Raw genomic sequence first — 16980 nt, forward strand, 5'->3', positions numbered from 1 at the left:
TAATTGATGGAATGGTAGGTCGAGTCTGCATCCGGCCCCTCTCAGCACCTCTTTGACAGTGGAGAGTATTATAATGGTCAGATACCTGGACTGATATCTCAGCAACTGCAGGGGCTGTAAAGAAAATTCTAAGTGCCCCTGAATATGTGTCGCAGTCCCTTTGGTATTCATATCTACATGTGTGAGGTGGTGAAAGGTCCTTTTTAAGTGCATTATTTTAACACTTTTGTTAATAATTAGAGATGAGCGAGTATACTCGTCCGAGCTTGATGCTCGTTCGAGTATTAGCATACTCGGAACGGCTCAATGCTTGGACGAGTATTTCCCCTGCTCGAGATCGAGCATTTAATTAAGAAAAGACAGTGAAGAACAGTGAGGAATACAATTAAAACAATGAACACAGGATCATTTAAGTGAAGAAGACAGTGAAAGAACACAGGGAAGAACACATTGCAGATGTTCCGAACATCTGCTAACTTAGCCGAAGACACAAGCGCCCAATGGTGGAGGAGCGAAGTGGGGGCTGGAGGGCTGGAGTGAAGCGGAGCGGGCATCACGGAGCAGAGGCTGGATCAGGCATGCAGGAGCAAAGGCTGAAGTGGAGCGGAGCGGCGGCTGGAGCGGGCATGGAGGAGCGAAGCAAGGCTGGAGCGGGCATGGAGGACTGGAGCGGGGCTGGAGCAGGCATGGAGGAGCGTAGCGGGGGCTGGAGCGGGCATGGAGCACGGAATGGGGGCTGGAGCGAAACGGAGCGGGCATGGAGGAGAGGAGCGGGGGCTGAATTGGAGGCTGGAGCGGGCTGGAGCAGGATCAGCAGTCCGACCCTGATCACATCACAGCCCAAGCACAGAAAGAACACAGTGAAGAACACAATGCAGATATTACGAACATCTGCTATCTTATCGGAAGACACACGCGCCGAACGGTGTTCTTCACAATAGTATGTGAAGAACATTATGTGTGAAGAACACATTGCAGATGTATGGAAACATCTGCAATGTGTTCTTCACACATATTGTTCTTCATATACTATTGTGAAGAACACCGTTCGGCATGCATGCCTTCCGATAAGTTAGCAGATGTACGGAACATCTGCAATGTGTTCTTCACTGTGTTCTTTCAATGTGTTCTTTCAGTGAAAAATGCTCGAGTCTCCCATTGACTTCAATGGGGTTCGTTATTCGATACGAGCACTCGAGCATCAGGAAAAGTTCGACCCGAGTAACGAGCACTCAAGCAATTTAGTGCTCGCTCATCTCTATTAATAATCTTTTCCAGAAAGAGTTACATTCAGTTTTTTTTTTGAACAAGTAAATACTGTAGTATAAAAAATAGTTATATATTTTCTCATTACAATGTTCCCTCTTCATATACCCTTATACCTTAAACAGCCACAGACAGAGACATTTATTTCTCAAAACTCTCCCCCATCTTCTCTACAGAGGCAATGTTCATTTATTTTGAATGAACACAGGGAGATCAACATGTCCGATCCTTTTTTCACCTTATAGGACAAGATATTTATCTAGCCCTATGAAGTTGGTTGATATGACTTATTATATCGGGTCACAGGTCACATAAATTGACATAAACAGAAAAGTTTTTTTTTAAAAACTCACTCAATTTATACAGGAGACCTGCAACTTATAAGATAAATAATGTAGAAAGGACTGGATATTACAAATAAATTGAGATTCCATTGAGATGCATTCATTATCAGTGATAATTCTTTAGTATGTATGTACTGTCTATATTCTGTATGAACTGACTATGTGCAGTGTGTATACAAGCATTGTGTCTAGTACATATGTCTGTATTGTGTGTACAGTAATATGTATGTATTGTGTATTGTATATGTACAGTGTGTATTATGTATGTATTGTGTGTAGTATGTACATTTTACACATATGCATTTTGAGTAATATATTTATATGTTGTGTGTACGTATGTATTTCATATGTACATTCCATGTAGTATACGTATAGTAGTTTGTATATATGAATTGTGTGCAGTATGTACAGTATGCATATATGCATTGTTGGTGCATCTTTATTACCCTTGACCAAAATCGATACAGGCAGTCCCCTACTTACAGAAGACCTGACTTACAGACGACCCCTGATTAGAGACGGACCCCTCTGCCCAATGTGACTATTGGTGAAGCTCTCTGGATTCTTCATTTACTCCCAGACTGCAATGATCAGCTGTAAAGTGTCTGTAATGAGGTTTTATTGATAATCATTGGTCCCATTACAGCAAAAAATTTTGAAAACCCAATTATCACTAGGATAAAAATAAATTTTGTCTGGAGCTACAATGATAAAATATACAGTTCCGACTTACATACAAATTCAACATAAGTACAAACCCAAGGAACCTATCTTGTACATAACCCCGGGACTGCCTGTATTATCAATAATACCATCACTAACCTGTATTACAAGAGATATGACCAATAATCCTACACTAGACCACAAGGGTTATCCCAACTGTTTGTTATCCAAAACCACAAGGAATATTACCAATAACCCATTTACTACCCTATTGACAATGTGTTGCTACCCAAGACCACAAGGGATGTGAGCGATTCTTAATTGCCACAAAAAGTGATGTTACAAATAATATCTTTACTAACCTTTATTACAAGAGTTAAAGCCAATAACCCTTTTACTGCCATACACCACAATAGTTATCACCAATCCCTTATTGTCCAAGACCACAAGGGATATTACCAATAATACCTTTATTACTCTTATACAAGAGACAAGACCAATAAACCCTGTACCACCCTAGACCACAAGGGATATTACCAATAATACCTTTATTACTCTTATACAAGAGACAAGACCAATAAGCCCTGTACCACCCTAGACCACAAGGGATATTACCAATAATACCTTTATTACTCTTATACAAGAGACAAGACCAATAAGCCCTGTACCACCCTAGACCACAAGGGATATTACCAATAATACCTTTATTACTCTGTATACAAGAGACAAGACCAATAAGCCCTGTACCACCCTAGACCACAAGGGATATTACCAATAATACCTTTATTACTCTGTATACAATAAACAAGACCAATAACCCCCTTACCACCCTAGACCACAAGGGATATTACCAATAATACCTTTATTACTCTGTATACAAGAGACAAGACCAATAAGCCCTGTGCCACCCTAGACCACAAGGGAAATTACCAATAATACCTTTATTACTCTTATACAAGAGACAAGACCAATAAGCCCTGTACCACCCTAGACCACAAGGGATATTACCAATAATACCTTTATTACTCTTATACAAGAGACAAGACCAATAAGCCCTGTACCACCCTAGACCACAAGGGATATTACCAATAATACCTTTATTACTCTGTATACAAGAGACAAGACCAATAAGCCCTGTACCACCCTAGACCACAAGGGATATTACCAATAATACCTTTATTACTCTGTATACAATAAACAAGACCAATAACCCCCTTACCACCCTAGACCACAAGGGATATTACCAATAATACCTTTATTACTCTGTATACAAGAGACAAGACCAATAAGCCCTGTGCCACCCTAGACCACAAGGGATATTACCAATAATACCTTTATTACTCTTATACAAGAGACAAGACCAATAAACCCTGTACCACCCTAGACCACAAGGGATATTACCAATAATACCTTTATTACTCTTATACAAGAGACAAGACCAATAAGCCCTGTACCACCCTAGACCACAAGGGATATTACCAATAATACCTTTATTACTCTTATACAAGAGACAAGACCAATAAGCCCTGTACCACCCTAGACCACAAGGGATATTACCAATAATACCTTTATTACTCTGTATACAAGAGACAAGACCAATAAGCCCTGTACCACCCTAGACCACAAGGGATATTACCAATAATACCTTTATTACTCTGTATACAATAAACAAGACCAATAACCCCCTTACCACCCTAGACCACAAGGGATATTACCAATAATACCTTTATTACTCTGTATACAAGAGACAAGACCAATAAGCCCTGTGCCACCCTAGACCACAAGGGATATTACCAATAATACCTTTATTACTCTTATACAAGAGACAAGACCAATAAGCCCTGTACCACCCTAGACCACAAGGGATATTACCAATAATACCTTTATTACTCTGTATACAAGAGACAAGACCAATAAGCCCTGTACCACCCTAGACCACAAGGGATATTACCAATAATACCTTTATTACTCTGTATACAATAAACAAGACCAATAACCCCCTTACCACCCTAGACCACAAGGGATATTACCAATAATACCTTTATTACTCTGTATACAAGAGACAAGACCAATAAGCCCTGTACCACCCTAGACCACAAGGGATATTACCAATAATACCTTTATTACTCTGTATACAAGAGACAAGACCAATAAGCCCTGTACCACCCTAGACCACAAGGGATATTACCAATAATACTTTTATTACTCTGTATACAAGAGACAAGACCAAGAAGCCCCTTACCACCCTAGACCCCAAGGGATATTACCAATAATACCTTTATTACTCTGTATACAAGAGACAAGACCAAGAAGCCCCTTACCACCCTAGACCACAAGGGATATTACCAATAATACCTTTATTACTCTGTATACAAGAGACAAGACCTATAACCCATTTACCACCCTAGACCACAAGGGATATTATCTATTTATTTGCAGGTATTCTGACAGAGGAGGCCCAAATATATTTAAGTAGAGCGGCCCAGGTGTGGCATGGGAGTTATTTATCAGGGCTTTAGGGTCTAGTAGCCCTAAAATAATCGCAAATGCTAGTATCCACTAGCTCCACAACAAGGGGTTGTGGAGGGGTGTGAAGAGGGAGCGAGCCTAACGGCGGAGTTGGAGGGCATGGGGTTCCTGCCCCGCGCCTGCTTACAAGCTGCAGTCTGTAAACCTTCAAAGGTGAAAGTTCGAATGCTGCAGAATATTTCTACACCAGGTAGCACCTAACATAGACATAAACACTGCGCAGCCCAGACACCAGGAACATCAAGAGGGCGGAGCCTCTTTATGTATCGGGCTTCGCAGGAGGGGCCCCAACTTTAATATATGTATGTATAATAACCCCCACTGTCCCCTCCTGCCCCACTATTATTTACATATCCACTATCATGGAGCTATATTGATCCTTTTTGCATTTGAGATTGTGATATGGGTGCAACCTACATTAATTTGTGTGGAATCATCTTCATCTATCCGTCTGGGTTTCATTTTAGTGTAGTCTACAGGTAAGTCCCAGCAATCACTGTCATTCATATGGAAACACTGGCTATTCATCACTGCCTGCCGCTGTGGTGACATTGGTTCCAGTGGAGTTAGTATGGAGCAGCAACCATCTCGGTGTCTTTGTTTGTTCATGCTAAGGTCCAGTGTCCCATTTTCATCCACATCAATGTCAGGATTCTGAAAGGAATGGATGAAAATGGTGAAATTAGCTTTTCACTATTTTATTCTTTATTGTTATTAATAGTATTATTGTGTTAGTATTATATTGGCTTATGTGCTTCCTGTAGATTTGCTGCATTGAGTCGTGACAATGTGCCCACACACAGCGGCCTAAACTTACACAATATGAGGCTCAGTTCTTTCATGAAGACATAAAACGTGAAAGAACAAAAGATAAGATGAGTTTTTTCCGTACAGTAACATCTTTTCCAAGATAAAATGATGTAATGTGATGTCTTATTGTAACCTGTTCTTAATATAACTCACCGAAATATGCACACAATACTATGCTATGCCAGTCATGCAAAAGTTAGATACTCAATAAATAAGTGATATTTCTTTAAAGGTCATTAATTTAAAAAAAAATGGAATAAATTGAGAGTAAAAGTCAACACAAGAAACTTTGTAATATACTGCATCAGAGGAAAGTGCTTCTTTCTCCACATACCTGGCTCTATTCCTCCTCCTCCCTTCCTCTTAAATTGACAGTCAATGTGAAATCTATATTGAGTTGCTTTTTCAGTAGCAAAATGAGGCTTGCATGTCATGAGAAAATAACTTAAGTTTATGTAGAGGGAGGAGGAGGAATGTGCAGAAGATGAGTAAGAGACGTAAGACGAAGACATAGGAGAGGTTTCTTGAGGTAATGGTAAGTTTCTATCTAACCCCAAGTGCTTTTCTCACCCTCATTCAGGGGTGCAACTACAGCAGTAGCAGCCATAATGGCTGCTATAGGGCCTGCAGTGTCAGGGGGCCTGAATGGGCACCATTATCTACATATTATGCTGCACATTGCACATCATAATATGTATATAACAGTGAAATCTTCTATAGTACACAGCCAGGAACTTGAATAAGAAATGTCAGGGGAAGGGACGGCAGGATTAGGAATCTCTAGCTATCTGCCGTCTACTTACTCCATGTTGTCTACAGTAACTTCAGTGCCCTCAACCCTCTTGGAATAAGAAGACTGCCTTATGTAGGTGGAAGGGGGCCCGATTCAGAAGTCTTCTATGGGCCCCAACTTCTCCTAGTTACACCCCTGACCTGCATACAAGCCAGAACATCTCTATAATGTCCCGTTTGGTGAATCTGATGCTTTGCTATTAAGAGAGTGTTATGAAGCAGATTTTTCTCTATGATGTGTTTATAGTACAAGAGAGGTCACATAGCAGCTGGTCTCTTCTCATCAACTGAGGACAAATAAAGAATTTGAGCTACGGCCAGATATAGGGCTACTCGCCACACACTCACTATTGAGTATGCAAATTTTTTTTGAAAGTTTTAATATGCTTTAACTTACGGGTATTAACTTTGCTACTTTCACAACCATTGGAGGCAGGGTGCAAATTGCTGTTTTATTACAGATGATTTGGTCATCAATATACATTAATTAACCTGGGATACCCATCTAAACCTACGCAGGGGATTTCTATGTAGCAGTCAGCCGTGAATGTAGTTTGCACAGTACTAAATAATAGATTACTACATAAAGAAAAAAATGCAATGAAATATGATCATTTGTTTGATGATTATTTCAATGTATCAGTTATGAATAGAGATGAGCGAACATACTCGTCCGAGCTTGATGCTCGTTCGAGCATTAGCGTACTCGAAACTGCTCGTTGCTCGGACGAATACTTCGCCCGCTCGAGAAAATGGCAGCTCCCGCCGTTTTGCTTTTTGGCGGCCAGAAACAGAGCCAATCACAAGCCAGGAGACTCTGCACTCCACCCAGCATGACGTGGTACCCTTACACGTCGATAGCAGTGGTTGGCTGGCCAGATCAGGTGACCCTGGGATAGACTAGCCCCTGCCTGCGCTGCTCGGATCATTCTGTGTCTGGATGCCGCTAGGGAGAGAGCTGCTGCCGGTCAGGGAAAGCGTTAGGGTGTTCTATTAGAATAGTGTTAGGCAGGAGTGATTCTACAAGAACCCAACAGCCCTTCTTAGGGCTACAATAACGTTATACTTTTTTTTTTTGTTTGCTTGTGGCTGGGCTTGCTGGCACTAGTAGTGCAACTAGTACCATATTGTGAGGAATTTGCAGGGGGACTTGCTACCGTTGTGTTTAGCTCTTAGTGACACACATATCTACCTCAAACACCAAAGTGGGAAAATTTATTAGGGGTTTGATTTCAATTAGGCACAGTCTGCCATTTACTTTTTATTTTACGTTTATTTTTTTAATAACTCAGTGTCATCTCATCTTGCATAGTAGTGTGCTTTCATACTTGGCTAGAAAATAGCCATAGGACAATCCAAACGGCTTACTTACGCCTACAGTAGCGTTATATATATTTGATTTCTGGTTGATCTGCTGGTGGCTGTCCTTGCTGCAGTGCATCTACTAGCAAATTGTGAGCAATTTGTAGTGAGACTTGCGATCGCTGTGTTTTGCGCTTAGTGACGCACATATCCATCGCAAAGACCGAAGTGGAAAAATTTATTAGGGGTTGGATTTCAATTAGGCACAGTCTGCCATTTCCTTTTTTATTTTAAGTTTATTTTTTTAATAACTCAGCGTCATCTCATCTGGCATAGCAGTGTGCTTTCATACTTGGCTAGAAAATAGCCATAGGAGAATCCAAACGGCTTACTTACGCCTACAGTAGCGTTATATATATTTGATTTCTGGTTGATCTGCTGGTGGCTGTACTTGCTGCAGTGCATCTACTAGCAAATTGTGAGCAATTTGTAGTGAGACTTGCGACCGCTGTGTTTTGTGCTTAGTGACGCACATATCCATAGCAAAGACCGAAGTGGGAAAATTTATTAGGGGTTGGATTTCAATTAGGCACAGTCTGCCATTTCCTTTTTTATTTTACGTTTATTTTTTTAATAACTCAGCGTCATCTCATCTGGCATAGCAGTGTGCTTTCATACTTGGCTAGAAAATAGCCATAGGAGAATCCAAACGGCTTACTTACGCCTACAGTAGCGTTATATATATTTGATTTCTGGTTGATCTGCTGGTGGCTGTACTTGCTGCAGTGCATCTACTAGCAAATTGTGAGCAATTTGTAGTGAGACTTGCGACCGCTGTGTTTTGCGCTTAGTGACGCACATATCCATCGCAAAGACCGAAGTGGGAAAATTTATTAGGGCTTGGATTTCAATTAGGCCCAGTCTGCCATTTCCTTTTTTATTTTACGTTTATTTTTTTAATAACTCAGCGTCATCTCATCTGGCATAGCAGTGTGCTTTCATACTTGGCTAGAAAATAGCCATAGGAGAATCCAAACGGCTTACTTACGCCTACAGTAGCATTATATATATTTGATTTCTGGTTGATCTGCTGGTGGCTGTACTTGCTGCAGTGCATCTACTAGCAAATTGTGAGCAATTTGTAGTGAGACTTGCGACCGCTGTGTTTTGCGCTTAGTGACGCACATATCCATCGCAAAGACCGAAGTGGGAAAATTTATTAGGGCTTGGATTTCAATTAGGCACAGTCTGCCATTTCCTTTTTTATTTTACGTTTATTTTTTTAATAACTCAGCGTCATCTCATCTGGCATAGCAGTGTGCTTTCATACTTGGCTAGAAAATAGCCATAGCAATAGGATAGCATCGTTTGGTTTTAAAAACTAAAAAACACAAAAAAAAACAAAAAACACAAAAAAAAGTTAAAAAAAAATTAAAGTTATAACTCTCATTTTCAAAATGTTTAACCCGAGGGCTAGGGGTAGAGGATGAGGGCGGGGACTTGGGCGTCCAACTACTGCAGTGGTCAGAGGCCGTGGTCCTGGGCAGGGTGAGACACCACCTGCTTATGAGGGAGCAGGGGAACGCCACAGAGCTACACTCCCTAGGTTCATGTCTGAAGTTACTGGGACTCGTGGTAGAGCACTGTTGAGGCCAGAACAGTGCGAACAGGTGATGTCGTGGATTGCCGACAATGCTTCGAGCAATTTGTCCACCAGTCAGTCTTCCACGCAGTCCACCCATGTCACCGAAATCGGCACTCCTCCAGCTCCTGCACCTCAGCCTCCTCCCCCCCAGTCTGCCCCCTCCCAGGAAAATTTGGCATTTGAACCGGCATACTCTGAGGAACTGTTTTCTGGACCCTTCCCACAGTCACAAACCACTTGTCCGGTTGCTGCTGAGCAATTTTCCGATGCCCAGGTTTTCCACCAGTCGCAGTCTGTGGGTGATGATGACCTTCTTGACATAGTGGAAGAAGTGTGTAAAGAGGTGTCCGACGATGAGGAGACACGGTTGTCAGACAGTGGGGAAGTTGTTGTCAGGGCAGGAAGTCCGAGGGGGGAGCAGACTGAGGGATCGGAGGATGATGAGGTGACAGACCCAAGCTGGGTTGATAGGCCGGGTGAACACAGTGCTTCTGAGACGGAGGAGAGTCCTCGACCAGAACAGGTTGGAAGAGGCAGTGGTGGGGCCAGACGGAGAGGCAGGGCCAGAGCTGGTGCATCAGCGCCAAATGTGTCAACTAGTGAAGCTCCCGTGGCGAGGGCTCCTGCGGCGAGGGCTAGATTTTCAGAAGTCTGGAGGTTCTTTAAGGAAACACCGGATGACTGACGGACTGTGGTGTGCAACATTTGCCAAACCAGGATCAGCAGGGGTTCCACCACTAATAGCTTAACTACCACCAGTATGCGCAGGCATATGAATGCTAAACACCCCACTCAGTGGCAACAAGCCCGTTCACCTCCGGCCGTGCACACCACTGCTCCTTCCCCTGTGTCAGCTGATAGTCAGCCCCCTGCCCAGGACCCTGCCACAAAAACCCCATCGTCGCCTCCACGATCCTCCACAGCATCCACCAGCGTTCAGCTCTCCATACCCCAGACGCTGGAGCGGAAACGCAAATATAGTGCAACCCACCCGCACGCCCAAGCCCTTAATGTCCACATCTCCAGATTGCTTAGCCTGGAGATGCTGCCCTATAGGCTAGTAGAGACCGAGGCCTTTCGCAACCTCATGGCGGCGGCCGCCCCTCGGTATTCGGTCCCCAGCCGCCACTACTTTTCCCGATGTGCCGTCCCAGCCCTGCACCAGCACGTGTCAGACAACATCATCCGTGCCCTGACCAACGCCGTTTCTGACAAGGTCCACCTGACCACGGACACGTGGATGAGTGCTGCCGGGCAGGGCCACTATATATCGCTGACGGCACATTGGGTTAACTTGGTGGAGGCTGGGACCGAGTCTGACCCTGCGGCTGGTCATATACTGCCGACGCCGAGGATTGCGGGGCCTACCTCGGTCCAGGTGTTTCAGGCCTACTATGCCTCCTCCTCCTCCCACCCCTCCTCCACCTCCTCCTCCGAACTACCATCCGTGGGCATGGCGCCATCAGTCGGTAGCTCTAGGCACAGCAGCAGTGCCGTCGCTAAGCGACAGCAGGCGGTGCTCAAACTGCTGAGCCTAGGCGATAAAAGGCACACCGCCCAAGAACTATTACAGGGCATCACGGCGCAGACTGATCTGTGGCTGGCACCGCTGAACCTGAAGCCAGGCATGGTTGTGTGTGACAACGGCCGTAACCTGGTGGCGGCTCTGCAACTCGGCAGACTGACACATGTGCCATGCCTGGCCCATGTGTTAAATCTGATAGTTCAGCGTTTCCTCAAGACATACCCCAATCTGTCTGATTTGCTCACGAAGGTGCGCCGCATCTGTGCGCATTTCAGGAAGTCCAGCACAGATGCTGCCACTCTCAGGGCAGCGCAGCGCTGCCTCCAACTGCCCGCTCACCGACTGTTGTGCGACGTGCCCACGAGGTGGAATTCAACACTGACCATGTTATCCAGAGTTTACCAGCAGCTCCGAGCGATTGTAGACTGCCAGATGTCTACTTCCACCAGAACTGGTAGTCAGGTCAGTCAGCTTCCTCAAGTCTACAATAAGGAGTGGACGTGGATGTCTGATATCTGTCAGGTGCTGAGTAACTTTGAGGAGTCAACACAGATGGTCAGTGGCGATGCCGCCATCATCAGCCTCACCATCCCGCTGCTTGGCCTGTTGAAAAACTCTCTGATCAGCATGAAGTCGGAAGCTTTGCGCTCGTCACAAGAGACGGGGGAAGAAGATTCCCTTGTTGATAGCCAAAGCACCCTTAGGTCTGTTTCTCAGCGCATATTGGAGGAGGTGGAGGTGGAGGAGGATGAGGAGGAGAATGTTGGCGAGACACAAGAGGGGACCATTGTTGAGTCCTTCACTGTTGAGTGTGTATGGGCAGAAGAAGAGGAGTTGGAGGAGTTGGAGGAGGAGGAAATGGACAGTCAGGCCAGTGAGGGGAGTGAATTCTTACGCGTTGGTACTCTGGCGCATATGGCAGATTTCATGCTAGGCTGCCTATCCCGTGACCCTCGCGTTCAAAGAATTTATTCCAGCACCGATTACTGGGTGTTCACTCTCCTGGACCCACGGTACAAGCAAAATCTTTCCACTCTCATCCCTGGAGAGGAAAGGAGTGTGAGAATGCATGAATACCAGCAGGCCCTGGTGCACAAGCTGAAACAGTATTTCCCTTCTGACAGCGCTAGCGGCAGAGTACGTAGTTCTGCGGGACAAGTAGCGAGGGAGAGTAGGCGAGCAGGCAGCTTGTCCAGCACTGGCAAGGGTACGCTTTACAAGGCTTTTGCCAGCTTTATGTCACCCCAGCAAGACACTGTCACCTGTCCCCAGTCTCGGCAGAGTAGGGCTGATCTTTACAGAAAGATGGTGAGGGAGTACGTAGCTGACCATACCATCGTCCTAAATGATCACACAGCTCCCTACAACTACTGGGTTTCAAAGCTGGACATGTGGCACGAACTGGCGCTGTACGCCTTGGAGGTTCTTGCCTGCCCTGCCGCTAGCGTCTTGTCCGAGCGGGTTTTCAGTGCAGCTGGTGGCATCATCACCGATAAGCGTACACGCCTGTGGACTGACAGCGCTGACAGGCTGACGCTTATTAAGATGAATAAAGCCTGGATTTCTCATAATTTCCAATCTCCACCAGGTGAAGGAAGCTCAACCTGAATAATTTATCCACTCCTCCTCCTCCTCATTTTCCTCCTTCTCCTCCTCTTTGTACAGTAAAGCAAAGGAAACTGGCTATTTTTTGACAGGGCCCACTGGCTCTAGCTATAGTACTTTATGCATTTAATTTTTCTGGAGGGCCACCGACCCGGTCCTCTGTTTTAAACAATTTTTGGGAGTGCCACATACAGGCACTCAATCTATTCAATTTTTCTGGAGGGCCACCTACCTGCTCCTCTGGTTTGAAAACTTTTTTGGACTGCCACATACAGGCACTCAATCTATTTCATTTTTCTGGAGGGCCACCTACCTGCTCCTCTGGTTTGAAAACTTTTTTGGACTGCCACATACAGGCACTCAATCTATTTCATTTTTCTGGAGGGCCACCTACCTGCTCCTCTGGTTTGAAAACTTTTTTGGACTGCCACATACAGGCACTCAATCTATTCAATTTTTCTGGAGGGCCACCTACCTGCTCCTCTGGTTTGAAAACTTTTTTGGACTGCCACATACAGGCACTCAATCTATTCCATTTTTCTGGAGGGCCACCTACCTGCTCCTCTGGTTTGAAAAGTTTTTTGGACTGCCACATACAGGCACTCAATCTATTCAATTTTTCTGGGGGGCCACCTACCTGCTCCTCTGGTTTGAAAACTTTTTTGGACTGCCACATACAGGCACTCAATCTATTCCATTTTTCTGGAGGGCCACCTACCTGCTCCTCTGGTTTGAAAACTTTTTTGGACTGCCACATACAGGCACTCAATCTATTTCATTTTTCTGGAGGGCCACCTACCTGCTCCTCTGGTTTGAAAACTTTTTTGGACTGCCACATACAGGCACTATCCAAATTAAATTGTCTCCATAGCAGCCTCCACACGTTGTCTCCATTGCTACCTCCAAAAGTCGTCCATATAGCTGCCTCCATACATCGTCCCTTTATCAAACGAGGTGTGTCAGGCAGAAATTTGGGTTGTTTTCATGGATTCCACAACAAACTTGTTAACTTTGTCGCCACCCTGCTGTGTAATCCACAAAATACACTGGCAAACTTTTATCATTTACCAATATTATTTCAGCGCTTCTTGCGCATCTGTTTACATTCCCCTCACCCGCCATATCCTAAACTTATAAGAACGCTACTACACTTGATCTTATACAAAAGGTTCTTAGAAGTGCTGTTTGGGGAGTAGCCTAGAGACAGGGGCTTGGATTGGCAAAAGCTCGCCTGGCAGCGGAGTGCCAGCTCCATGCCAAGATCCAACTAACATAGTTTTAACTGCAGCACCTTTAATCTACTACTAGTTCACTGCCTCCATACATGGTCCCCTTATCAAACGAGCTGTGTCAGGCAGAATTTTGGGTTGTTTTCATGGCTTCCATGTTAACTTTGTCGCCACCCTGCTGTGTAATCCACAAAATATACTGGCAAACTTTTATTATGTACCGATATTATTTGAGCGCTTCTTGCTCACCTCCTTTGGTTCCTCTCTGCCACCCATTGGTTTGAAGCCTCAGTCCATTTAGGGTATGTCGCCATGCCACTCTCTAGCCTGCCGCTGCTGCCGCTGCCTCTGCATGCCGTCCCCTATAGTGTCAGGGTCAATTATTGGATGTTTTAGATGATATCTAGCTTCATTCTGTCACTCTGTCATGGCCATGCTGTTGCCCATAGTTTTGGCATAATGGTGCGATTAAGCAGCCTCAGAGGCATCCATGCATGCTGCCCCTGCTGTTTCCTGTCCATTTCCGTGGTGTTTCCATCCTTTTCTGAGGTTCCCAGGTGTTTGGCCAAGCTTCCCTGTGCAGAGCCTTGGTCCCCTTGAAAAATGCTCGAGTCTCCCATTGACTTCAATGGGGCTCGTTATTCGAGACGAGCACTCGAGCATCGGGAAATGTTCGTCTTGAATAACGAGTACCCGAGCATTTTAGTGCTCGCTCATCTCTAGTTATGAACAAACGTACTATATCTTAAATGTATCTCAACTATTAATCATTTTATAGGGATATATATATAGTATTTAAATTTCTAACCAGACCGTGACCTGAATCCCAACGCAGGACTGACTTGGCATATTAGCATATTTTTATCAGTTGCCTGAATCTATGAATATCTGGTTTATCCATGCTTGATTTTGATGGTAAATTTCCTTTGATCAGGAATTATCTATAATTATCTATAATTATTAGACACACCTCTGTCACACCTCTGTGACTCATAGGCGCCACATCTAAGATCAGATAAGTTTTCTTGATATAACATATCTTAGATGTGGCACCTATAAGTCCTAATTTTTGTTCTTCACCCATGACCTTTCACTGGATTCTGACTTCCAGGATCTAGGCTGTGTGCTGGCACTCTGACTACCGGCTAACCCTCTAACCTGCAAAAGGTAACCTCCTCCTCTTTGGGATCTGGGAAACCTGCGGCTTTGTCTACTACATTTGATTGATCTACTTCTCTATGGGAGTGCAATCTTCTCTTTTTTTATTTCTTACAGTGTAGAGGGTGACAGCTCAGCCTTCCAAAAAACAGTCTTACATAAAGAAGGATAACAGCACTGTCCTCCCAGAAAGCAGCCCTGGAGCTGCCTCTAGCTGCCCATGTGACGCTGCGCTGAAGCATCATGGATTGATAATAGACAACATGTAGAGAAGTCTAACAATAAAGATGGTGTCTGAACTGAGCAGACATGAGGCTGCACAGTAAGACAATGAGTGTCTCTCATACTTTACACTTCAATAAGTGGTGCCAGTCTGGCAACTTTCTCTTTATCTAATTAGACTTTGCAGTTAGCGAAGCAGGTTCAACAAAAAGTATAAAAAATGATAATATATACTGTATATATCACAAAACACAATGGGACTACATAACCTAGAGGTGCTCACACATGACATGTGTCTTTTCTTATGAAAAATTAGCCGCTCATTCACCTGAATGCCAATGAAGACATCTTCAAGTGTTCAATAAATCCGCTGAATACAGATGTATCATATTGTAATGCTACCGTCTAATTAAAGAGGCTGCTCCTATAATAATGCACTTTTTCTTTTTAGACTTTGACTGACACTAAGTGACATTTTAATAGCTAGCTATTGAGCACATGAACGGATTTGAAGAGATGAAAGGATATTTTCTGTTCAATTTTCTTCATTTTATCGATACGAACAACAATACACTGTACAGCGTAGATATGTGATGAGGCTACAACTTTGATATGATATGAAGCCATAGGGTGCTCCAGGGCCGGCTCCAGGTTTTAGTGGGCCCCTGGGCGATAGAGCCTCAGTGGGCCCCTTCATGGGCCACCCTCCAGTAGCCACACTGCCGCCGCTACCCCACATAGCCACACTATCCCCTCCCTCCAGCTACACTGTCCCCTCCCTCCAGCTACACTGCCCCCCCTCCCCCTCCAGCTACACTGCCCCCTCCCCCCCTGTGGACACACTGTATCCCCCCTCCCCCTCTCCTTTGGACACACTGAACCCCCCCCTTCCCTTGAGCTACACTGCCCCCCCTTCAGCTACACTGCCCACCCCCTCCGGGTAAGAAGAAAACTCACCTTTCCTCGTTCCCCCAAAGCAGCGCAGGAACAGCTGCCATCTTTCTTCGAGTGGGCCCCTCCAGTACCCCGGGGCACGACACTTGCCCAGGTAAGCCGGGTGCTGGTGCCGGGCCTGTGGTGCTCCATTTCTATTCAGCTCCTCCTGCTCTATAACATCCACCTGCAGATAGGACACTACAGGGAGGATTTTTTGGGAGCTTGTGTGCTACACAACGAGTCTCTACTATAAATTTAGTCACTATTTTTCTTTTGGTGGATTTTATCCTTTTTTTCTAAAATGTATCAAAGCAGTGCAAATATTTTGAGATGAACATAAATAATTGTTTGCTTGTGCCAGTTATATGTAATGTAAATATTGCGCTTGCGCTGGGGTTGTCATGGAGAGAGCAACAATCTAAAGCTACAATGGCAACTGCAAAGCTTGTAAGAATTTTATCTCATCTGTATCTATACTCTAGTGGCCATATATCATCTTCTAATAATCGACCTGTCTTAATATGTAGACAAGAAAGAATTATCATACTCCCCTTAAAAATATTCACAAGCACTTGTAAAATGAAAACTGAGCTGTGATTGGTTGCCCTGGGCATGTAAGCACATTCTTAATCTTAGGCAGCTTGATAAATCTCCCCCATAGTTTTTATATTTTATACTCTTTTTATTCTGAATTTGATCTCTTTCATCTTTACCAGGAATGAGACTTTGTTCCGCCTAAAAAGTGAAACTGGCCATATGTTTGGCCAACAGCTGCCCCCATGCTATAGCCAATATTTTTCAATGTTTTTTGGTGTGTACACAATTTTTAGCACATTTCAGATCCACACATGCACACATAGTTGCAACCACTCAAGGTAGGTTGGAAGAAGATACAAGATTGTAGAAGTGGGGATTTTAATTCACACAAGGTTTTTGGAAACACAGGGTCAACAC

At 44.3% G+C, this 16980-nt stretch overlaps 1 protein-coding gene across 15 annotated transcripts in view; it reads right to left on the reverse strand.

The window, feature by feature from the left end:
* The window catches only part of MYT1L (myelin transcription factor 1 like), a 325893-nt gene that overhangs the window by 32933 nt on the left and 275980 nt on the right, over nucleotides 1–16980 (reverse strand). For 14 of the 15 annotated variants that reach the window (XM_072143494.1, XM_072143493.1, XM_072143492.1 and 11 more), the window contains one exon: nucleotides 5220–5456. The exons of the other annotated variant lie outside the window; for it this stretch is intronic. In XM_072143494.1, coding sequence (XP_071999595.1) covers nucleotides 5220–5456 — 237 coding nt within the window. The remainder of the gene's footprint in view (nucleotides 1–5219; nucleotides 5457–16980) is intronic. 15 annotated transcript variants of the gene reach the window in all.

Source organism: Engystomops pustulosus, chromosome 3 (genome assembly GCF_040894005.1).
Source record: "Engystomops pustulosus chromosome 3, aEngPut4.maternal, whole genome shotgun sequence".
NCBI lineage: Eukaryota > Metazoa > Chordata > Amphibia > Anura > Leptodactylidae > Engystomops > Engystomops pustulosus.